We start from the raw sequence: 26292 nt of genomic DNA on the forward strand, positions 1-26292 counted from the left end.
GAGGAAATCTTTGATCCAGATGCAGGTGTCAGGGAGGGATTTGAAGGTGGCGAAGATGTCTGAGATCATGGTGTTGAATGCTGAGCTGTAGTCCACGAAGAGAATCGCCACATTGCTCTTCCTGTTCTCCAGATGGGTCAGTGCTCCGTGAAGGGAGACGGTGACGGCATCCTCTGTGGACTAATTTGCTCTGTAAGCAAACTGGTGGTGGTCAAGGGAGCGGGGTAGACAATGTCTGATGTGCTGAGAGACTATCCGCTCGAAACACTTAATGACTACAGATATGAGAGCTATAGGTGAGTAGTCACTGAAGCTGTCTGTACCAGTCTTTTGGGGGACAGGAATGATGGTGGAGGCCTTCAGACAGGTGGGAACGATGGCACGAGTCACTCTCAGTCTCCACCTCCTTGCTATAGACGTGTGCTTCAAGGGGACTTCCACTGATTTATTAGCATCAGTTTCTTCTGCAATCACCACTTTTTGCTCATAATGTGTGTATATGAGACTACTTCATGTCATTAGCTTGTATCTAAACTTTGCCATAGTTTGTGGGATTTTTTTAAAATTCTTTTAAAATTTCCAGCAGGAAAAATCTATTTTTGTTTATGTAGTTTGCAATCGTCACTTTGTGTTGCAAAGCCTTAGCCTTTAGCCTTGAAATATGGTTTTATGGAGCAGTCACATTATTAATTTTATATATTTAACATTTTAAGACAGAAATACTTTTTTGGTACTTTAACTGAAGACAGTTAAGAAAATTTATCAAATTATTTTCAATTCGTTGAATCAGCCTTGCAATGGATATCCCATAATTGAGAAACAAGAGCCGCAGAAAGTCCCATTTATGTCTACAGCACCATCCACTGGGCATCCATTAAAATATGAAGATGATACTGTCTGTGTGTGAGGTAGGAAGGAAGTAAAATTCACACATTGTTATCTTGGATGTTCTTAAGTTAATATTTGGGAGATTAGCGATCAGGTCTCCACCCCTAAATTAAAACTATAAAATAGGTCAGAAGCTGCTGATCAGAGCAGAGTCAACATTGAAGGTAAGACTGCTAAGTCCTGCCTTGCACTATTTTTTTAAGTTGTGCACATTCTCATTTTAGTGCACTTGTTCTGATTCTTTATTTGTGCTTGATTTTTCCTTGATGTTATTAATACTGATTTGCGATGCTCTCTTATTTGTTGTGACACTTTCATGACTTCTGTAATGCGAATGTGAACCTGTGAAGTCTGACAATCATTGCTTTAGTGTACTGATTAATCTTTGTTTATCTCCATCATTTTTTTCTTCTCTTATTGTTTAAATCTTTCATATAGATGGCAAAGCTGTGGCACGTCCTGCTCCTGTGTTGGGCATGGAGTCCCCTGTGCCTTCCTTCCAGTGTGAGCTTCATTGGTACACCACAGGAGTGTGAAAAAGCTCCCTTTGGTTACAACTTGGGCGGCGAAGGCTTTGACATTGTGACGATGGAGAGAAAAGGGGCCTATGTCATCAACACTGAAACATGGAAGATTGGAAATGGCACTAAGATGTACCAGAACAGCTACATGAATGGAGAGAAGTAGAAGGTCCCTGCTGCTGTGGTGGACTGGAGAACCCTCCCCCAATGCAATCTGAAAGTCTCCAGCACGGTCTATGAGTCGGTTGAAAGTCTTGTCAATGATTCTACAGCATCGGTGTAGGAGCACATCCCTTCTCCTATGACAGTGGTTCTTAACCTGGGTTCGATCGAACCCTAGGGGTTCGGTGAGTCGGTCTCAGGGGTTCGGCAGAGCCTCCGCCATGACATGCATGGCTCATTTTGTGCACCAGTAAAAAACATATCTATGTCTTGAATTTGAAAAAAAATCCTATTTTATTTTTCACTAAAGAGGGGTTCAGTGAATGCGCATATGAAACTGGTGGGGTTCAGTACCTCCAACAAGATTAAGAACCACTGTCCTATGAGCTCCTCTTTGGCTTACGTTTTCTCCTTCTTGGAACGTCAGGGGAGAAGTATGGCGAGTCAGTCAGTGTAAGAGCAGCTGTTGATGTGAAATGAGTTGATGACTAAATAACAATCTGATTTTATCCTGAATATCTTAGGTTAATATGCTGGTTTGATATGTAAGATGACCTGATGTGCAAAAATGATTATTACTTTTAAAATAGGTCAGCTGTTCAAGAGTCTGATAGCAGTGGGGAAGACGGAGTTGTTGAGTCAAGATGTTCTAGATTTCACACTTCTAAACCTTCGTCCCGAGGGCAGAAGTGTGAATAGTCTGTGTTGGGGGTGTGTGGGGTCTTTGAACCTGCAGAGGATCTTGGCCGACATACTAAATTTCCTCAGCCTCCTCAGGAAATACAGCCGCTGCTGAGAACTATAAACTTATTTCACTAAAACTATTATTTATTTACATAGTGCCAACTTACAGATGAAGTCCCTGCAAGAGAAAACGCCTATGAGCAGCACTTGGTGATAGTGGAGAGTGAATAAGTCCATTTCAGCATGGGGAGAGCTCCAGCAGAACAAGAGTCAGGGACGTGTTCGAGTGAGGAAAAAGCTAAGAGAAAGAAAAGATGAAAAAAGAAAAATGACACACAGCAAATGTGACAAACCACAAACAGTATAGCTACAGAGATAAAGGCCTGGTGAGAAAAGCACCAGAGGGGGTGGAGGGGTGAATAGTGCCTTACAACCAGAAAAACAACCATTTTGTTGATCCAGTTGCCAGTTTGGGTTCAAACCATCCTTTGTCAGTCAGCTCACCCTCAAACACATCTTAGTCATGTTGCTATAGACTCAGGCTGCTGGAGGACTTCCATTGATCTATTAGCATTATATTCTTCTGCATTCACCACTTTTTGTCCTGCTGTGTTTACATGCCACTACTGCACGCCATTAACTTGTATCTAAACTTTGCCATAGTTTGTGTTTTCCTTTCTTTTCCGTTGGTTGTTTGTGCTTTCTATTCCCTGGCCTTCTGCACCATTCATAGCAGCTCTTCCTGTTAAAAGGATGTAAACACCAGTAAAGACTCGAGTGTTGCCAGCACTAAAATTTGTAACATCACTTAGCATTGCAAGTCACGTGGTTTATTTACAAATCTTGTTCCACTGCCCTGTGTCCTCCACCTGTTCTCCCGCTCATCGAGGTCCCGGCATAACTGAAATAGAGAGACCACAATTACTGGTTTTCAGCTGCCCTGCCAGCCTTCTTGGCACGGTCCCTCGAGCCCGCAAACCACACCTCCGTCACAGAGGGATTTCTTCTTTCTTACTATCGCCAACTGTTTGACTCACAGGGAATCATCTGATCACTGTGATTCTCTCTATCTAATATGCTATGTGTTTTTTTTAACCTTATAATATAAAAAAAAACCCTTAAGATGACTCATGTCAATTAGTTGTATGGCTTCAGTCAAATTGATTCATATATTAAGTCTGTACATATTACTGTGTTTGGTGACCCATTGTGGTCATATTATAAAAGAAAATGTGGCAGTTCAAATGAACTGTAATTTTAATAATGTTTTTAGAAAATGAAGCAGAATAATTTACCCTCACATGGCAGCAGGAAAAATCCAATTTTGCTGATGCAGTTGGCAGTCATCACTTTGTCTCGCAAAGTTTGCACAAACAGATATATAAAATATACGGTATGTGTCATATCATTTAGTTAACATACGGTTGTGATCAAATACTCACCTATTTCTTTTTAATTTTTTTTACATTTAAAAATAATAATAACTTTATTTAACTAAAAACAAAGTTACTATTCTTAAAAAGCCAGGAAAAGTTGTTAAATATTTGTCAATTCTTTGCACTAGGCTTGTAATGCATGTGCCATAACTGAGAAATAAGATCAGCATAAAGTGCAAATTTATATCAACAGCGCCACCTGCTGGACACTAATTAAAGCAACAAGATGATAAGATGATTTTCCCTTTACGTACACTGCATTGACAAAAATATTCACTCGTCTGCCTTCACACACATATGAACTTGGGTGACATCCTATTCTTAATCCATAGGGTTTAATATGATGTCACCCTTTCCACCTGTAACAGATTCAACTTTTCTGGAGAGATTTAGGAGGAATTTATGTGTTTATGGGAATTTTTCACCATTCTAAACTAAAAATGCTCCCGATAGAACTCTCAGGTCAGCTGATAAGTTGCTTCTAGTTGTTCCTAGAAGCAGGCTAAAAAACAGAGGAGATCGGGCCTTTGAGATTTCTGCGCCCGAACTTTGGAAAAGTCTGCCTCTTGAAATTAGGATCTCTCCAAGCCTTGACATTTTTAAAACCACATTTTTTAATCTCTAGCTTTTAATTGTGACTGAGTTTTGTTTTGTTCTTTGTGTGTGTTTGATCTACTTTTTACTTGTTTACTATGTACAGCACTTTGGTCAACCTGTGTTGTTTTTAATTGTGCTTATAAATGAATTGATTGATTGATTCTTCAATAAGTGCATTTGTGAGGTCACACACTGATGTTACAGAAGGCCTGGCTTGCAGTCTCCACTCTAATTCCACTCAAAGGTGTTCTGTTGGGTTGGGGTCAGGACTCTTTGCAGGTCAGTCAGTTTCTTCCAAACCAACCATCATCCATGTCTTTATGGACCTTGTTTGGTCCACTGGTGCTCAATCATGTTGGGACAGGAAAGGACCAACCCCAACTGTTCCCACAAAGTTGGGATCATGAATTTGTCCAAAATGTCTTGGTATGCTGGAGAATTAAGAGTTTCTTTCACTGGAACTAATGAACTAAACCAACCTGTAAATAAACACAATTTAGTCAAATTATTTTACATTTACTCATATTTGAAAAACAAAAACAAAACTCATAGGAGTCTTTAATCTCCTAAAACATCCAAAGTCAAAACAAGATACAAAACAAGTACATCCTCACATAGTGACAGTGGGGGTTTTTAACAGCATAACAAAATTTAGTCCCCATTGTTTAAAAGTATTAAACATTCTATTAAACAAAACAATATATAAGATTCAGAAACACAAAGTTGTAAATTTCCAAACATCAGGATACAGGATCTAAAAGGTTAAAACCTTTTAGTTGGTTATTGCCATTTACATATTCTTCATACTCATATCAGCCTGCAGCATGCAAGAGCCTATAGCAATGAGTTTTTCTATTACAGCAGAGAAATATTGTAATAATACTAATATTATTGAAGTTTTTACAAAATGTTTGTAAAGCCTTTACTTTTGAGACAATTCTTATTAAGTCACTAGTTATATAAGAGTTTCTTAATCTTATTTTCAAGAAGTAAAAAGCCAAAGAGCTGAAAATAGACACGTACATGTAACTCAGTAAAGAGTATTTTTCCTCCTTATATTTTTGATAAGTAAGTATGAAGTGGCTTGAAAGTAAAATACTCAAGTATTTTGAACTGTTCTGGAGTCATTCTGCCTAGTGACGCTCCACCACTTCCCAGGACAACATGCTTAACATTTTTGAAACTTGGCATCATTTGACCTGCGATTTTATTACATTGTTTTCAATGATATGCCCCTCGTTAATGCACATTCTAGAAGCATTGTTTCCTGTCTTGAAATTTTGCACATGGAAAAACAAACAAACAAATAAACAAGTGTGTTCCTGATGTGGGACTCCTGTGAAGTCCACACTGTCTGATGAGTATCGAACACTGTCATTTTTGCATAAACAAGAAAACACAGATGAAAACTTTTGCAAAAGACTTTAACTGTGCAACACATTTGCAAAGCGTCAACTAAATGCAGGACTAATTTTCAACTGAACGGCGCTCTGTGAGCATAAACAGCGTGTTTAAGAACTTGTAAGGGTGAGGTGTGAAGTGTTGGTGTGAATTCTTGCTCTTGCATCTGTTTATTTAATATTCAATGTTATAATAACATCTGCTCAGCCCAGTTACCTCTGGACAGAAGTCCTGAGTGTCTCTCCGTTCAAAGGGTCCGAGTCTCTGATTCGAGGGCTATTACTACAATACGTTAACAGAAACTTATTTAAGATGATTACGGCACTAACTACCTCCATCTGAAAGCCTAACCAACTGTGAGCTAGCTGACGCACCCCACAAAACACCAATGTTTCTTTTATCCGGGATATATAAAAATATGCTTTCCTATTGTACTTCATAAACATGACAAGCAGGTTTATATTTCAAAATTCTTTGTACGTATCCTGGTAGGCATGTTGGAATTTCCTTGTGCCTGAATGTGTCTGTATTTTTTATCAAACATTAGGTACAGTAAGAAAAGGAATGATAACACTCATCTGTGTGTAAGCTATTAATATCCTTTCAAAATCACATTATAAGAAATTGTATCAAATTGCAACAGAGTTCTGGCAGCTGGGCTTGCCAGCAATAAACTCTGTTTTCATGGTTTGCACAACAGGTTTGCAAGAGCAAAGCTTTTTACTGGGTTATGATGCTGTGTTGTCAAGAAAATATAAGTTTTATGCTGTTAGCCATTGAATTTCAGTGAGTCTTTGCATTAACCAAAGGGGGAAAACCATTTACAATACAGTACTGTTCAGAATTCAAAATAGAACATTTACAATTAGATTTACAACTTAACATTCACTTTTGCTTCCAGGATGATAAATTGCTTGAATCCTTGTTTCTAGATTTAAAGTAGATATAAAAAAATTAATGTTATAAAACATTTATGTTAAATGTAATAAATATTTTACAGAATATATAACCAAAAAATATTGACAGCAACTTAAAAGGAGGAGGTCAAACATGAAGATCAAATACACAAAACATAATCATCAACATCACCATAATTTGCTTTACACTTTACACTTCAGGTATTGCGTGATAATGTTCCAACCTCTCATTCTGGTCTCTGTTTGACCCTCTGGCTATTTATTTATTTGTCTTTAACAAGTCGCCTTCTTTCTTCTTCTAGTTCTTAGCAGAAGTTTAATGAATTATCGTCAACGCCTAATGGAGGGTGTGGGGTGTGTAAAAATGTGTGAACAAAACTGATTCAATGTAAAACTTGTGAGAAATTTGTTGGAACCTAGTTTTAAATACCCTTTCAAGACTCCACCTCCTGGACACTAATATCTTAAGCTGTCCATTTTGAGGCATCAAACAGAACTTCCTGTTAATGCTGATGGTAAGACACCCAAAACCTTCATTCTGTGAAACTCTGAGATTTTCCAGTTTTCATGGCTTTAAATTTCCCAAGATTTTAACTTGTATTGCCTTTTATTATATTTCCTTCTATTGTTCTTTATTTCCTTCATATAGATGGGAAGGCTGTGGCATGTCCTGCTCCTGTGCTGGGCATGGAGCCCTCTGTGTCTTTCATCCCGTGTGAGCTTCATTGGTACACCAGAGGAGTGCAAAAAGGCTCACTTTGTCCCTGGTTACAATTTGGCTGGAGAAGGCTTTGACATTGTGACGATGGAAAGAAAAGGCGCCTATGTCATCGACACTGAAACGTGGAAACTTCAAGATGGCACTTGCAGAATGTACAGAAACAGCTACATGAATCAGGTAAAACAGAAGGTCCCTGCCGCCGTGCTGGACTGGAGAATGTTCCCCAAGTGCAGTTTATCAGTCTCCAGTACACTCTATGATTCTGCTGAAACGCTTGCTAATGATTCCACATCATCTGTGTCCAATGACTGGAAAGTTGGCCTTGATATTCCTGTTTCTGGTAGCGTTGGACTTGGGCTTGGTTTTGGAGGCTCCCACTCCAAAGAATCTACCTTCGCCAAGCAAAAGTCAAAACAAGATCGTTACACTTTCTTTCGCCATTCTGTCAAGTGTAACTTCTACAGGTGAGTATTTGAACAGAATTAATTCAATTCCTAAAAACTACAAATAGTAAACAGTCCTATATATGCAGATCTTCCTATGTTATTCCAGTAGTTATGTTATTTGCAGACAGACAAACTCATCCACAGTATTTTATCATATGGGTAAAATTTTATTACCTATATTATATTATTGCTTACATTTTTTAATTTTTTGTTTTATTTCTGTCCTTTACAGTTACAGACTAAAAGCAAATCCTCCACTGAGTCATGATTTTGAATCGGTTGTGAAGGCCCTTCCTTATTATTCATCTGCAACCAAGCATTTATACCGGAATTTGGTTGAGACATATGGCACACATTACATCACACAAGTGTATCTAGGAGGAGAAATGAAGGCCGTCACTTCCATCAAGACCTGTCAGGCGGCCATGAATGGCCTGTCAGCTACAGATGTCAACGACTGTCTCACAGTGGAGGCCTCAGTTAATTTCATGAGCTCTGCCAGCATTAAAACCATGAACAAACAATGCGAGGCAATGAAAAGGAAGTTAAACCATGGGCAAAGTTTCAGCAGTACATTTAGTGAGCGATTCACAGAGATCATTGGTGGACACATTAACGGAGCTGATATCCTCTTTCAAGGGCAATCAACATCCGTTATGACGGACTGGGTCAAGTCTCTTAAATCCATACCTGATGTGGTCCGATACAATATAAAGCCCATGCACATGATTCTGCCAAGCAGCCATTATGCCATTGCGGGACTGAAGCTAGAGGTGGAAAAGTACATTAAGAAAAACGCATTGATGAAAAAATGTTCCGAAACCTGTAAGATTGGATCCAGATCCAGCAGAAGAGATCCTTGCGCTTGTGTCTGTAATGGTAATAAAAATATCAAGTCGAACTGCTGTCCTGCTGGGAAAGGTCGTGCAACATTGAAGGTGTTCAATCTTTATGCAAAGAATCTATATGGAGACCAGTGTACTCAGACAGATGGTTCAGTAGAGCTTAAATATGGTTACCAGATAGGGCGCACTGCTATTATACCAAACAATGATAACCCCAGTTGGTCGGAGGTATTTGAGTTTGGACCAATCACTATTAACACGAGAGACAAATTGGTGTTAAATGTATACGACGAGGATAGATACTGGAACAGTGATCATCTTGGGCAGTGTCAGGTTAAACCACGCAAAGGCTGGTTTAATTACAGCTGCATGCTTAATCACGGTACATTATTCTTTTCCTATAAAGTAGAGTGTGCACCAAGCCTAGGTGGTGACTACTGTGACGAGTATATCCCCTCACCCATGAGTCCCTCTTTGGCCAAAGTCTTTCATACCAGAAATGGTATCCTCATTGGAGAAACTGGTGAGCAGCATGGCAAATTAGTCAAGCCGGGACTTGAAGTAGGACAAAGGGAGACTATGTGATGCATACATTACTTTTATATTGTTGCTTCTCATTTCTGCTTAACTGCTTATCATGTGGAACCATTCCTGCCTCATATAGTAATCGCAAATATATTGCAATATTACTGCATTCATGTATTCTTATTAAAAAACGTGCCAGTAAAGCAGTCACAAAAACAACATCGGTGTCTGTGCGTTTGCTTCATTTGCGGTGATGTTCATTGACTTGAAAACATTGTGAAAAGATAAATAATAGAAAGAAGACCCAGGACTGTTGAGCAGCTAGAATCTTGTATGAGAAGTTCAAAAGACTCTGAGCTGGTCTCCTGAGTTCCCAGACATTTACAGGCCGATGTTAAAAAAGGGGGGTAAACGTGACCCTGTCTCAACTCTTTTTGCGATATGTTGCATCAAATTCAAAATACCCTTGAAATTTTTGTTTATGTTTTCTGTTTTATTATGAACAAAATATGGGTTCATGAGATTTCAGATGATAACACTTTATTTTTATTTAGATTTTACACAGCATCACTTTTTTTTTTTTAGAATTGGGGTTTTATTTTTGCTTAATTTATTAATGACAAACATATTTGTGACACTTTCAAAACCCAGTATTCTTGTACTCTGTAAAACAACATCATTGCGTGCATTTGCATGTGTCTCTTGCATTGTTCGTCCAATAAAATCTACATTATCTATCTGAATTATTGTGTCAGTAGATGTCAGACTAAAAGCTATCCATGAGCCAGTTTTAAGGCATTAAAGGTCTGTGGGTAGTGATTTGACATGTGCCACTTTTCACTCTTAAATGAAAGAAAACCGAGGCAGTTCTCTCCGTGAGTATCTGTAAACGTGAAGTTTAAAGCTTCACGTGGGAAACTTATATTAGGTATGATATACACATTCACAGACATCATTGGTGGACATGATATGTGTGTATTTGTTGAGCTTCTTTGAACCTTTAAGGAAGAAAAAGCTCATTTTGTGCAGAACATCTTGAAAATACATACGTATGCTTCAATAATGTGGGAGTGCCAGCAGCAAACTGTAACTCTTTCATTGTGAAAGTGTATAGGCATTAAAGCATACATGTGAATTTGTTTGCCTTCTTGTATGCATATAGGGCATGCATGAGCACATCTGCAATCTCCAAAGAATTCATTTCGGTAGATCAATGCGTGGATGGTTGCATGCATACATGTTTTCACAGAGCAGATGCAACTATGTTCCCCATGTGTATTGCGTATTTACAGAAGCACAAAGAGTCCTCTGAGGATCCCGACCAATCACTTTGCCTCTGTGTGATGGCACACCTCCTGTCTGCGTTATAAATAGAGAATAGATGCATCAATTCCCTCGGGTCAAACAGCTCAAGTTCAAAAACTTCATCTGGCTGTTTTGACAGAAGGGAAAAGGCACACTCCACAAAGACAGACGGTAGCTGGTAAACAGTGTAACCCTGCTATTACAGAGTCACGTTATAATGTGTTAACTGCATAATGAAGGGTAAAATGCATGTTTATAGTTCTGACTGTTATGCAGCCAGCAGCATCCTGACCAATCATCGATTTCACATTGAAATATTAATAGCATTATTTATTCCTGCACAGAGAAACATGGAAGGTTTATAAATTATACAGAAAATCTAAAAAAAAAAAAGCTATGGAAAAGTTTGAAGTCTGTTATGTGTGTTTCCATCATTTCTACATGAAACTAGCGCCGCTTTGTGGTACATATGTGAACTGCAACTACTTACAGCACTGAAGCAGAAATCCAGTATGGATGTGTGCAGTAACACTGCAGCACAGGATGGACAGCAGCAGAAGAAGCCGAACATCTTTATGCAAACCAAACAGCCACATTTATGCAAATAAAGGAAACCTTTGTTCTAAATGCACATGTGCAAAATTCCAGATATTTCCCTGTACAAACCCCACCAGTCATGATCTGAACATACACACTGTTTTTGCAACTATTATGTCCACATATGTATTTAAATACAGAGACATTCCTCCAATCCACAATTTTTTCAAATAAAATAAGATGAAGGAAAATGAATAAATGGATGGATGAATGAAGAAATGTAAAAAAACAAACAAAAAAATCAACAAAAAAAAAATAAACACATCAGAAGTAGTGGAATATAGCTGGTCTAGGTACTGGTAATTTGATAAAATCTTTGGGGCTTTTTGGCTTCTTCAGCCAGAGCAAAGACACACATGCTTGAGCGACTGGTGATTTTAAATTTGTTATAGGTGTGAAAACTCGCCTTATGACACCTGAGGCTCCAGCATACCTGTAACTCCAAACTGGAGAAACAAAAGAAAATGGATGGGCAGATGGATGGTTTTATTGTTTGTTTTTTTGATGGAAGGAATCTGTTTGGACTCATTTCTGTTTTTTATTGTGAAAATATTTTACAAAAAGGTCAAAGTAAAGGTGGAGTGGAAATAGTTTAACTCTCAGACGTTCAAGGATGTCAAAAGCTTACTTGATCTCACCAGCTTTAAAAAAAAAAATATATACACAGGATTAGGATTCTGTAAGCTTATGTACAAACATGTTACATTGATAGGAAGTTTTTCCTCTAACATTGTGCAACACATTTAAAGAACACAGTATCACATTACTTTCTCAGAAACAGAACTACGCCCTGTGATCGCAAACAGGCTGTTTGTGTACATGTAAGGGCGAGCTGAGCCATAATGGTGTTAACTCAGCCTGTTTTCAACTTTTCACCCTCACATTTTTAGGTTCTTGTGTTTAGTAGTTTTTATACGACCAACTCCTTTAAAAATGCGGAATCCAGTAGCGAGAAGTTCCAGACATACGATTTATTTTATTCTGCACGCCCACAATCAATACTCTTCACATTTTTTATTTATTAAATACTTCTCTGGACTTCACATTTGTTCATTTTGGGTTGGGCTACAGGACATATTAAAGCAAACCTTTAAACAAAAGATGTCTTGAAAGATGCATTTTGCTTCTGTTTTGCATTCGTATTTATTTTCTAGACGAAACCATTTATTTGGGACTCAGTCTGACAAGTAAACATTTTCTTTTTGTTTTTGTTCAGATTGATAATTTCAGAAAATTCTTCATGTGAAACAAAAAAATCTGTTTTTAAGAAGTCTCTGTGAGACTTTTTGAACATAGTGAAGTGCACATAATGTGTGAATGCTGATAATTAGATGAGACAGTATTGACTCCACCTCCTACATATTAATGTTACAGTATACAGACAGTCGGACTTTGACAGCACGATCACAGTTTGCAGTTCACAGTCAAGGTAAGGTCCTCTTCATAGTCATTATGAAACTATTGCACTGGGCTGAAAGTGTCAATTTAAAGATTGCTTTGTTTAACCATTTTATTTTTGTTCTTCTGTTATTTTTTTTATTTCATCTACACAGATGTTTATGCTGTGGCACTTCCTGCTCCTGTGCTGGGCTTGGAGTCCTCCGTGCCTTCCTTCCAGCGTGAGCTTCATTGGTACACCAGACGAGTGTAAAAAGGCTAATTTCATCCCCGGCTACAATCTGGGTGGAGAAGGTTTTGACATTGTCAAAATGGAGAGGAAAGGAGCCTCCATCATCGACACTGAAACGTGGAAGACTGGGAATGGCTCTTGTAAGCTGCAGAGAAACCCCTTCGTGAAAAAAGAAAAGCAGAAGGTGCCTGTTGCTGTGGTGGACTGGAGAATCATCCCCAGGTGTGATTTGAAGGTCTACAGCATAGTCTACGACTCCGTTGAAAAGTTTGCCAATGATTCTGTGTCAGCTGTCTCCAATGACTGGGAAAGCGGCCTGAATTTCTCTGTAGACGCCACTCTGCCTTTTCAGCCAATTTATGGAGGTTCCCGGTCAAAAGAATGCACCTTTGCCATGCAAAAGTCAAAGAAAGACCGTTACACCTTCTTCCGTCATTCTCTCTCTTGTAATGTTTACCGGTGAGTGTGGTTTGCTCTTTAACAAATGTGTATGTTGCTTAACTTGGAAATCCTTAGCTTGAATTTTTCCATTTTTTTTAAACCTATAGCAAAAGCAGTTAAAAAGCAAATTGGTTAAAAAAAGACAAGGAATTAACTTTTTCTTTGATTGAGATTTAAATTAAGAAGTTATAACCACTGTTTGTGATCCATGTCTTTTACAGCTACAGACTGGCAGCAAAACCTCCACTGACGCATGAATTTGAATCAGCTGTGAACTCCCTTCCTGCTTATTCACAAAAAACAGAGGAATCATATCGCATTTTGATCGATACCTATGGCACGCATTACATAACACAAGTTCTTCTCGGAGGAGACATGAAGGCCATCACTGCTGTCAGGACATGCGAAGCGACCATGAACGGCCTGTCAGCAACAGTAATCAATGATTGTTTGTTAGTCGAGGCTTCGAGACGCTTTGCTCATTCTAGTAGCATTAAGTCAATGATGCAGTACTGTAACTCAATAAAGAAAAAGCTGTCCATGCCAAGCTTTAGTGGTAAATTTCACGAGCGGTTCACAGAGGTCACTGGTGGAAACATCGATGGAGCTGATGTACTCTTTCAAGCGCAGTCAGATGCTTCTGTTTATAAGAAATGGCTCAACTCACTAAAAACTACACCTGATGTGGTCCAATACAACTTAAAGCCACTGCACACCATACTGCCAACTAATCATTCTGCCATTGCTGGACTGAAGTTGGAGGTGGAGAAGTACATTAAGAGAAATGCTCTGCTGAAAAAGTGCTCAGAAACGTGTAAGATTGGCCACAGAGTGAACAAAAGAGATCCTTGTGCTTGTGTCTGCAACAGTAACCAGAATGTCCAGGCGAACTGCTGCCCTGCTGGGAAAGGCCTCGCAACATTGAAGGTGTTCAAACTTTATGCAAAGGGCCTGTATGGTGACTGCTGTACTAAGACAGATGGTTCAGTGATGGTTAAATATGGTAAACAGGTAAAGCGCACTGCCATTATACGGAACAATGATAATCCCAAATGGTCAGAGGTATTTGAGTTTGGACCCATCAAGCTCAACAGTAAAAATAAACTAAGTTTTGTGGTTTATGATGAAGACACATACTGGAACAGTGATCTGCTTGGCAAGTGTTCAATTGACCTGCGTAGCGGAAACGTGACCGAAAGCTGCATGTTTAAGCATGGCACCTTCTTCTTTTCATACAAAGTGGAGTGTGCGCCAAATCTTGCTGGTAGGCTTTGTCAAGATTACGTGCCGATACCTTCTAGTCCCTTTTTGACGGAGGCCTTCGCCAACAGCTATGAGATGCTTGTTGTAGAGCCAGGAAAGATTTATGCTAAAAGACTGAATGATGATACCGAAATCTGATTTTTCATTAACCTTTGATGTTATTTCTTTGCTTTTTAATTTTGCTTTGTCTTTTATGTAAAAACATATCTTTGCAATTCATCAAATGCATTCAGAGGCAGCTTTATGAAAAGCATTGTTGATTCTTTTTCAGGCCTTTCTTTGTACTATCAATGTTACAAAATCTGCAAATTAAAGCACCGGCAAAGACAGCGCTGCTTTTGTGTGATTTTCTTATTCAGTGCAATTATTTCAATAATATTGCCAAATCACAGCTAAATGTTTTTATTAATAATAGCACACTAACGTAATAGCCTGCAGATAGGTCTTGTTTTAACTGCTTAAGCTCAGCATTGTCTAAAACAGTGTTGATCACTGAATATGTAGCCAATATTTTCCATAAACTGTGTCCACAGTGAAGTTACAATGCCCATTTTTTTTAACATAAGAGAGTGGAGCACTAAGTTAACAGCTAAGGCAAACAGGCCTAGTAAAACGCAGAATTACAGATAATATAATATAATATTATGTTATCATGTTAAAATATGTATTATTATTAACATTAAGCACTAGTTATTAGTTTTGTGAGAGTCATTTTGAAGCGGAATATTTTATTTTCTAATATGTATTTAAAAAAACAATAACTGCGCATGGTTTCAAACCAAAGTACTTCATCTATAGATTTTATTTCAGCACTACATACTACAGTATTATTTTAGCTATTATTATTGTGGATTAAATATTTTATGCCCATTAGCTGTGCACTTTCTTCTATAAGTATATGTATTTAGGAAACACCAGGAATATAAAGAACATAAAGTATAATCTAAAACCTGTGGATAGCAACAACAAAAACAACAGATAAAACACCTGAATGCACACAATTATAGCCGAGACCTCAGACATCAGTCGTTAGACAGTCAACACTTCCCTCTGCTGGACTGAACCGGTCACTTTCACGTGTGTTTCTGGACGTTAGTGCTTCTGATACAGCTCTGCCTTCCACAGTCACGGTCTGCTTTGTTAAATGTTCCAATGCATCAATAACAACCAGCATTAGGTCAACTCTGTCTAAAAGTGGGATTTCTGGGCTCAATGAGCAAGTGTTCCACTAAACTTGCAGTGTGTAGCATCTATCTGTTAGACTGAATCCCTTAATTAACAAGTTCAAGCGAGACTGAGGCTGATTGGCTTGTGGCTCCTGTTGATTACTGAGCAGAAGTGACTAATAATAAAAGGAACGGATAGGCTGATATGATCAGGATATTTAAGACAGCGTACCAACCAGTGTTAGGTTACAGGTTTATTTTTCTTACTGCATTCAGAATGTCTTACTGCGTGTGAAATAAACAAAGACTTAGTTAATAAATAAAGACATGTTTACAACAAAGACTGTGTTAAAATATTCAGTAAGATTCAGACAGGCTTCATGGCATTTGGCTTTTTTACACAATGACAACAAAACATTTAACAAGTAAATCTAAACAGGTTCATATTAGAGTTAGTTCTCATACTGTGCTCAGCTTCTTGGGTGTTTGTGTATGTGTGTATGTAGTAGAATAACACCTTTCTCTATACGTTTGCTACAACAGTACTTTTAGCATCACCACTGCCACCATCGTTAATATGACGTCTACGGTATTTGTACATTTTTGCAGCCTGCTATGAGATGAACTGCAGTTTTGACACTTCCATGTTGGCTTCATTTTGCAGTCTTGTGGATGCTTGATAACTACCAATATAACTGTCCCTCAATCCTAACAAACAGGCTTGAAAAAGAATCAAGAAAAAATTAAATAGTAAAAATAAAATAAAATAAAAATAAAATACCAGCTTTGTGGTGCATTGACTTTTAAATATAAACCATCCTTTAATGTTAATATGTAACATCAAAGACCCTTTTAAGCCTTCTTTAAAAGAACTAGTAAAGCTTTTTTGAGCTTTCTTTTCCTTTACAGAGCATCGTCTCTACAAAGGGATCTCATCTTTAAATACTTTAAAATAAATAAATACAAAAATGTGTGAATGCAATTTGTTAAGTATAGACAGATTACACTTGCAGACGTGACTTCTACTTGCACATATGAATAGCACAGATACCAGCAGCTTTAGCCTGTTACCATTAAGCAGTCAGGGCAGGCAGTAACCTCTGTGCTGCAGGCTTTGAAAAAGACTGGGTTTCAAGGGCTACAATTGTGTGTATTCAAGGTCCATCAAAGCTTTTGCACCGTATAGAGTAGCAGCATGCATCAAGCGTGCACACTCTGTGTTGTCCTCGGTGCTGACAGTCATAACTTCAGAATCTAAAACATGAGGCGATGTGTTGCCACTGAAGCAACCTCCCCCATGGGAAGTCCCTGCAGGGACCAAGAAGCTTTTGAAGAATTCAAATTGTCTTCCTGTTTCAACCAGAGGGACCAGGGTCCAAATGAAGCTCTAGGGACATTGTTTTACCCCAAGAAAGTCCCTGATCATGTGGCAGTATTTGAAGGATCAGGAACCTTCCCCGCTAGGGCTTGTAATGTTGAATATTTCTAGGCAACTTCTCACTATATGATTTTGGAGCTAGCGTGAGATGGCACAGAACGCAACAGATGCCTAAAGGACCGTTTCAGCATTGGTGTTTGCGCTGTGGTGCAGGAGTCAGCTAAACTGGGATGGACTGTTATCTCAGCCTACTGCAGATTTTATATTTCAAAGGTGGTGTGTTTCCATGTTTTAGGAACTGTTGGTGGCTATACAGACATGTATACCATTACACAGATTTACTTTGGTACATTTTAATTTATGGCTATATTTAGACTTCACAACACAAGCACTGCTTGCCCTGCTTGTCTTAAAGGAGTGCCACAGGAATATGTAGAATAAGTACCTTTTAAAAATATATTTGCATTGCTGAACAATAACGAGCAGACCAATAAATGAAGAGGTAAAACCAGAAGCCCGAAGAGTCTGCCGGTGCACTTCCAGATTCATACAACATTACCATATGTTTTGGTTTTGATAAATCTGTGGAATTAAAATCCCTATTCCAGACTCTTAAGTGGATGGTTACACAAATCAAAGAGTCAGTAATAAATAATCGAATTATTTTATGCAATCTGATCAGGGATGCAAGACAATACAGAAGAAAAAAATAAGAAAACAGGAATTTATTTACAAAAGCAGTTCTCACAGAATGCAATATTTAAATGTTAAACTTTATGGAATTAAATGGATATTTAGAGAATGGTACAAATGATGAATTTGACCTGCCTAGTTTGCCTCTTCATAACAGTGGGAGTGAGTTTTCTACCTGGTGAGCTACCTGGAAAGCATCTGCTTGACACAATTCTGCTTCATGCCATTGAAGTGGACGTCTATCCACTGTTGGACCCTTTTTCATGGAATATGTGACAAAGATTATTGCTCGTACAAACCATCCAAGAAGTATTTCAGTTAATGTGGTGAAATTCTCATATTTTCATAATACATTATTTAGTAAATAGTAATGTAATTAGTGCTAACTACAGCTGATATGTAACTTCATAACCAACCTAAGTGGTATTAGCTGATAAAAATAAGCACAGTCACAGCAACATGTAGGTTTTCCACTGAAAATTTCATTGGTTCAGATTAAATCCATTTTAAATCAGTAAACAGTGTGTATTATTAAGAGTAACTATACTCATGTTTCTTTGAAACGGGTGATGGTCTAATATCATTTATAAAATCTCTTTGTTTGCCCACAAACTCCTCCTACAATCAGAAACAAGCACATGAGCTCTTTGGTGGAGGTAAGATGAGGAGTTGAGCAAATAAAATTGGCACACAGGTATATTTTAGGACTGTGAAGGGTCCAACCTGTATCAGAGGTGATGACGGTGATGATATGTATTGTATTGTATATGGTCGTGTTGCCTAGTAACAACTTATTAATCCAAATTTAAAACTTAATATGATACAATGCTTTTTGAAGCATTTTTTCATTTTCATTTCATAACAATAGTATTTACCTAAAATTTGAATGGCACACGATACATCATCATGTTTACTAGTAACCAACCACAATGGACTAAAATCACAGACCAAATGATACTGTCGAATGGGTATATTAGTATACGTAACTGACCATACATAAACGATGACGGGTTTACTGTTTATCTTTGTCAGAATCAGCGGATTTACTAGAGTGATACACTCCTTCCTCTCAGACTGTGCAGATATTAAAAAAAAAACACACAGTAAAGAAAATGAGTCCAGTCCAGACAAATACTTTGACACAGAGTTCATTACACAGTACAGTACTGTTATGTATAATAAAGGAAAGTACATCAAAGTGCTGAGATCTATACCTTTATCCTCAATTTCTTGCTATCAAACAATGACCCCTTTACCAGCAGCCATTATTCAGACTCACTCCCATTTCCAAAACAGGTCATCTTAGTTCTTCAACTTGACAGTCTCCTGCTGGTCTGGCTTATCCACACCCCATTCCTTCCTCCTTCCTTTGCTCTAGGAAGAAAAGAGACAGAGACGAGGGGATTTGCCTCACGGTAGGTAGCTGTTTTATGTGTAGCATATGAAAAAAGAGGTTTTTTGGTGAGGCTTGGCAAAGAGAGCCAGGAGCCCACTTGACGAGCAGCGGGTCTTAGAGCTGGATGATTTGTTTGGAGAAGCCCTCTCCAACCAAAAGGGGGATTAACTGCACACAGGTTCCCATGGAACCACAGCGAGATGGAGAGGGTTTGTAGAGGTCGCCACACCCCCACTTGACTAGATATGCATGCATGCATGTACACACACGTGAACAAAAACATAGATATGAACAGCATGCAAGACTTTGCACCTGTCCTCAAAGTACATTCCCATGGGCACAGAACAGTAAGTAAGTAGGTGGGTCTTGTCTAGGCTGGTTTGCTGTTTACTTCACAACCTCTGGTCCTTCTTAACTCGCAGCGCAGGATTTAATATCTGGTCGATCTATAGTTAACCACAGTTAAACTTAGGATGGTAAAATAAAGATCCTGAAATGCACAAGTAAATATAATCAATTTCTCTTTATAGCTAAAATAAATCATCTTGCTTCTGAAGCCTGTTGTATTCGCCTCTTGTGTGAGATTTTAGGTCCCAGTAGGAATTCATCAGGGAAAATAGAGATATTACCTCAACTAAAGAGGTTATGTACCTAGTTTGATTTATGTGTTTGTTAGTTTGTTTCACACAGTTGAAAACAAATTTGTGAGAAAATTCTAAAAGAATTGGAGTTTTTGGTTTTCTGTATTTGTATCCTGTATCAGGGATTTTGAAGAGACATTTTGCTTCATATTTTCATAAATACATCTCAAATTACAGTACAAAAAATTGGGAGAAGTTGTCTCCATGTTCTCTAGAAAATACCACAAATCATTCTGGAGCCAGGGAATCAGTTCATGGACAGACTTATAGTCAGCTTTTGAATCACATGCATGTATTTTGTAATGTGGGAGCACTCGGGAAGTGCAAGCAGGCCAAAGAAGACAAGTTAACTTTACACAGAAAGACCCTAACCAACCAGGAAGTTTGAAACAAGAAATCTCGTCACTGTGCTGCTGCATGGTGCTTTGGTGAATTCTTCCTCAGACTGTAGTGGCTTACTGGTCCTCTCAGGTTTTACTTAGTACATCAGTGATGCATCACACTATGGTATGATAAGTCAAAATGCCTGGTGTGGTTTTTGTTTGTTTGGTTTTCTTTTTAGAAAAAAGCAAAATGTTTCTTTATATCCAGACTACGCCCACCATGGGCTGTGATCTCCAGCATGCCCAAGAAGAATTCAAGCAAAAAAACAAAAGATGAATTAGTTGGTTTCAAAAACTTAGAGCTTGTGACCGAACTCTAGATTTCAGATGTCCTTTGTAATTCTAAATGTAATGTCTCTGTTTACAGTATTTTATGGCCCACACAGAGAAGCACAACATCCTGTGTTATTTTCAACCTGCAGACCTTTGATCACTTCTACTGTATCAAGCTGCACCTGCAAAATAAAAGTAAAATCACTCTCTTTACTTTCTTGAATCTATGTATTTGTTGATTTGCTTTTTTTTTTCTACTTCAATAAATATGCCCTTCAGTTGAGATAAAATATTATAACTTCTCACCTTGGGGACGAGGAACATTTTTAACATACTGCATTCTCAGGTGATAAAAATATTGCAGATGATCTCTTGTTCTTGAAATCACTTGGTCAGCAGAAGTGAAACAGTGGTGAGAGCTGTGCTCTTCTGAGTGGGACGAGTGCAGAAGCAGTGTTCTCACAGCCTGTTTGCAGTAAGATGAGGAGGTCACCGATGGTCCATGCTGGTGCTGAGCTGCTGCCATCTGCTGGTGCCAAATGTATTTTCATTGTTTATGTACCAAGAATCTGAAGTAAATGTTTGGTACATTATCTTTTTGCATTTAAATTTAATTTCTTTCAAAAAATAATAATTAGGGCAAATAAGTTTTATAGTTTTGCTGGAAGATTTAATCAGATAGCACCCCAAGAAGGAGTGGTGTTGGTCTTAAACTTACTGCTGTGTAAGCTTATCAAAAAAAATATACTTCATATATTATATTTAGGTAAAATTCATTCTGTATTTCAAATTTAATGTAACTTAAATGTTTTATTTTAAATTCTTTTTAAAGTACTTTGATTAATCCTGTTAACTCAGTTAAAGCCAGTTAAAGCATGCCCTGTGTCTAACAAAGACGACATGTTAATACCATCGGTTTATGAAGCCAGCATGCAGAAATACACCACAAATATGCGTGTTCGCATGTTCGTTCATTTTCCCAGTTGAGTTGGATTTCTTTCAACTAAGAAAAAGTATATTTTAAAATTATTTCCATTGTTATGAAAATAAATAACCATGATTTACTTTAACATGTGTTAGAGACACAGAGCTACTTTCCAGTATGTCTGTTTTTTAAACTTATAAAAAAAAGTAAAGTAAGTTGGGAGTTAAAATTATTTGATTATATGTTAACTTATTTGAATGAGTTAGTTTTACTTGTGAATTTATTATTTATTTATTCATCTTATACTGTTGTAAGCTAAAGACAATCCCCTATATACAAGGGAAAGTGGGGAGGAAGAACGTCCAGGAAACCATGGTTAGGGAGGTCAGCCATCTGCTGCCACTGGCTGGATAATCATAATTTGACAAAATCATCTTATTCAGTTCAATTCAATTTCATATTATTATAAAATGATAAAATAATTTTCTCGTGCCAAATAACAACAACAGTTGCCTTAAGGCACTTTATATTGTAAGCTAAAGAAATGACACTGAGAAAACAGAGAAAAACCCAACAATCATATGACCCCCTATGTGCAAGCACTTTGGTGACTGTGGGAAGGAAAAAAGTCCCTTTTAACAGGAAGAAACTTCCAGCAGAGCCAGGCTCAGGGAGGAGTGGCCATCTGCTGGTCTGCTGCTTGGTTGGGGCTGAAAGGAGAAAGACACAGACACGCTGTGGAAGAGAACCAGAGATTAATAATAACTAACTTAATCTTAACGGTTTCTAAGTTTTAAAACTCATATTTTTAAGTTTTTGAATTGACTCTAAGACAATACCAAATTAAAAGGAATTTATGAGAACACACATATTTATTTTAAGCACAAACTCATCAAATTGTCTGTAGATTTAACCTCTACAGATTTTATTTACTAAAATAAAATTAATCTAAACAGAGAAATAATAAATGAATAAAAATAATTTTTTGTTGCCAGATGCAACTAACATGAACTCCCAGGTTTGATTAATAGTACAATTAGACTGAAAATAAAAAGCTTCATTCATTCATTTCCGTGCGTGGAAATGAATGAATGAATACTGTCAGTTCTGTGTAACGGAGGGCAAACCTTCAGTAAGGTACACATTGGTGGTTTGGAGATTAAAGTCAACTGTCACAGAAACAGATTCATCACCGTGGCAGCTGAAGTGTGAGCTAACTTTATTAATGTGCTCTCCAGACAATGATGATGTCTGTATTTCACACAAACCCTCATTATGTGACATGCAGCACATGTGGGTATATGACTGAATTAGTGTAGCTTGCAAGCTCCATGCTGGTGGACCCCCATGGTGATATCACTCATAAACCAGCTGCTGCGGCTACCGCCCCTGCTATTAGACTCACCGAGTTGTTGTGACCGTCCATGGTAACCTGGGAAATCACAGCTCCCTTTTATCTCCCAGTACCACCCCAGTGGTGAAGCCTGAACAACTGGTAGCACTACTGTCAGCACCTCGCTTTATTTGCCATGGACTGCTCAGTTCAGCTCAGCCTTGTGGCAAACATAGCACAGATTAGCATGCCAGCAGTTCTCTTCCCAAACATCTCTGACAGCATTAGCACATGCTCAGTGTAGGGCGTACGTGAGAGCCAGCTGTCAAGTGGAGGGAATTCCTAGTGCTTCAATGAAGGTCGCTCCCACCATTCAAAGTAATGGTGCTCTGCCAGGACTCCCACGCAAGGTGTTAACTTGGTATTGCTCACAGTTTAGCTTGGACGTCCTGGCATTTCTAAGAGAGACTTAATTGCTGCTTTACATTTACACAGCAGGGCTACAGTGTGCGATCGGCACCTGTCGCACCACACAGGGGGGTCGCAGCAAAGGCATCTGCAGCTTTATTTAAGGAAAAGCAGCAAACACTAAAGGGTAGATTTAAAAAAAAAATCAGCTAAGTGCTGATAAATAAATATTACTCCTAATAACCCATATGGAAAAGAAATAGTAAAAACTTATATGATTTACTCATGAAAGTGGCCACTTTCTCAATACTTTCATATATTGTTTTAGTAAGTATCCACAACATACAAGTTTCATTATATAATTTTTCAAGGGATCTTATATCTGTTTTCACTCTTGTATGCTTTTCATACAAGTTTCATACAAGACAGATACAAACTTTATAAGATTTATATATATCTTTTCCATATGGGAACAAAGCACAACTAAGAGCATCGTCTGCACAAAACAGCAGACACTGCTGAATCTTTAACCTGCCTCAGTTAGCTTTTTGAAACACTAGCTACCCTGGATTAGTGTTGGGTTGTGTTGATTTGTCCAATATATCACTGAGGATAAAATTGCTAATCACAAATGTGTCTTTTGTTGGATTCTGTACTTTCAAAGGTGACAATCTTTACTTTGCATGCAAATCCAAAAAACAAAGCTCGTGTGGTATGTTAGGGTGTGAATAGAGTGGGGGGGCCTTTGGACAAATTCAACAATTCACGCTGATTTTAATTAAAGCCAACAGGGTACTGCATGCAACATTAAAGGCACAAAACACACAGGGCTACGTTTCAGACAAGTCGTCCTCTCTGTATTTTTCTCCTTTGTCACTCTTTCTAGTCCTCCCACCCTTGGTTGCCCCCTCCTTCACTTTAATCCAGTGGCAGAATTTCACTCGACAAGTGATCAAAGACCAGTAGCACGATGCCAGGTGCGGCTGTAGCTTCAACTGTTGACAACCACCTAGCAATTTTTCCCCCCTTCCTTTTTCTCTTCTCAGAAACCTAAACAAAGCTGGGCGAACTGCTGTGTGTGTTTGAGTCTGAGAAAAACAGTTTCTCCTTTTTTTAAGACTTTATTCGATTTTTTTTCCAGAAGGAGAAGTAGAAATGTTTTTTTTCTTTCTTTTTGACGGTGATCTGTATTACCTAGTCTCCTGTCCCCCTCAGTGCACGGTGTGGTGGCCGGTTTGAGGAGTTCTGTGACAGTAAATTACAGCACTCTTGAGACAGACGAGCAGCAGGAGTTGAGGTACAGAGAGAGGATGCACGGCGGGGATTAGGCTTTATTAAGACTCAGCCACCACTCATAGGCACAACAACACAACATGCAGGTGTGTGTGTGAGCGAATAAGTGAAGGATATACAGCTCAAAGCATCTTTCTCAACCTATAGGTGGTCGGCAGTGAAAAAAGATACACATCAGCTCTAATAGGGATCTCATGTCTGAAAGTGTTCACTACTTTCTTGAAGAATGTTTCCAAACTGTACTGTTACATTGCTCACCAACATATACTGACAGTATATATGGAGTATATGGTGATTTCTCATTATGTATAGGCCTGTAAAGGATTTGTGTGTTCTGTTAGCAATTTTTACTTTTATTTTGTTTAAGTCTCATAATATTTAAAATTGTGATACATACCTATTTTTATTTAAATAGCAGAACATGAAAAAACATTGTGAGGCCTCTAACACTTTGAGCAATGCTTTATTAATGCCATTTGGAGTGTATTGTTAACAAAGGAAAAGCTTCGTTTTAAATTACTTTATACAGTACAAGTGAAAAATGTACAAACACTCCAAGCAAAGTATGACAGGTTTCATGGACAACAAGAAAATAACCTAATTGGCTTCTTAAAGTCACCTCATCTGCCCTAACAAAGAAAAGAAAAAGAAAATTACGAGTTTTCATAAACACAAAGCAATAATTGTGACTGAAATAACTATTGTAAATATAAACTCTATTGTTTTACATTTTACTCATTAAACAGAAATAATGGGAAATTTTCAAGAAATCAAATTACTTAAAGTCAGTATTTTGAGCATAAATATTATTTTTGAGTGTATAAGACACAAACCATCACAGATGGGAGCCAATAATGCAACAATCCCATATGAGAAAAAAAAAATCAATATAAGCACAAACATCTGTTGGCTGTCAAATCTGTCTGTGATAAAATGCTGTTGGTGCAAACGGTGTAACATTATTACAGCAATACTGTACTGCAATAAGAAATATTCTAACTAGAATGGATGGAAGAAGCCTGGCTGACAATCTGGGTGGAGAAAAAGGTTCATCCCAAAGCAACAAAAAGGAAAATGCCTCAGACCCTTCATGTGATAACTGCTACGGCCATGAAGATGATTTGGGATGAACTGTGATGCACGAGTATAAAACATTTGCACTTTTTCAGCAACGCTGCAAAGACTTTTCCAAACAATGTTTCATTTTCTTGATGAAAAAAGAGTACTGTATGGCGCTGCTGGATGATTCCTTTTGATTAAATTTCGATTTTGAAATTCTACAATTCCTTTTTTAAAAACTGCTTCAAATTCAACCACACAAAGGTATCCCACTCTGTAACAACATTAAAAAAACTGCTGATGTGTATCACAAAGTCTGCTCTTAATCTGCTGTTAACATGCTTTGTGATTTATAGAGAACCTTTGTATGCAGAAATGAAAAGTATTTTTAGGTGCTGCATATATTGTGGAAAAGAAATGCCGAAGAGGATCTCTTATCTGAACGTCCTGTTTTGAGCTCAAATTTACAAGAATTTCACTGAGACGTACATGGTGGGTATACAAATCAGAGTCTCCCAGGAGAGACTACAGCTTGGATATGGACACAATTTGCAAGTCCAAAACCCATACTTGAAATAACTCTGTTATAACTTGACTCTGATGAAGCTCTGAGTTGCCCTTTGCCCTTTGTGATCAATATGCATACGTTTGTGAATGAGCCAACACTGCATATATTTTCATATTAAAACTTTCTTCATGTGCGTGTGGGTGGATATGGGGACTTACTGACAGGTGGGAAAGCAAGCGAAGCAATGTCAGGCTCCAGCTGTCGTGAAACGCCTCCCAAACACTCGTTAAAACATCCACATCATCCACCCCCCTTCCCCCATCTTTGCTCTCATGCCTTAACTATCCTCTCTTGTCCGAGCACTGCTGCGTCCAGCTGGAAGCTTTGAACTGGTCCAAACACACACACACACACACACACATACACACACACACACACACACACACAAAAACCTGTA

The 26292-nt window shown here is 38.1% G+C and overlaps 2 protein-coding genes across 2 annotated transcripts; both read left to right on the top strand.

The window, feature by feature from the left end:
- Window positions 1–7024: 7024 nt before the first annotated feature.
- Window positions 7025–9887, top strand: LOC102312389 (perforin-1). Its single transcript, XM_005944516.3, has 3 exons — window positions 7025–7121; window positions 7256–7791; window positions 8006–9887. The coding sequence occupies exons 1-3, from the start codon at window positions 7113–7115 to the stop codon at window positions 9201–9203; spliced, it is 1743 nt and encodes a 580-aa protein (XP_005944578.1). The 5' UTR covers window positions 7025–7112; the 3' UTR covers window positions 9204–9887.
- Window positions 9888–12280: 2393 nt separating this feature from the next.
- LOC102312697 (perforin-1) lies at window positions 12281–14722 on the top strand. Its single transcript, XM_005944517.2, has 3 exons — window positions 12281–12474; window positions 12599–13134; window positions 13338–14722. Exons 2-3 carry the CDS (start codon window positions 12599–12601, stop codon window positions 14515–14517), a joined length of 1716 nt encoding a protein of 571 aa, XP_005944579.1. The 5' UTR covers window positions 12281–12474; the 3' UTR covers window positions 14518–14722.
- The last annotated feature ends 11570 nt before the right edge of the window (window positions 14723–26292 follow it).

This window comes from Haplochromis burtoni, unplaced genomic scaffold (assembly GCF_018398535.1).
Source record: "Haplochromis burtoni strain Fernald_Lab_line unplaced genomic scaffold, NCSU_Asbu1 Contig_233, whole genome shotgun sequence".
NCBI classification, from domain to species: Eukaryota; Metazoa; Chordata; class Actinopteri; order Cichliformes; family Cichlidae; genus Haplochromis; species Haplochromis burtoni.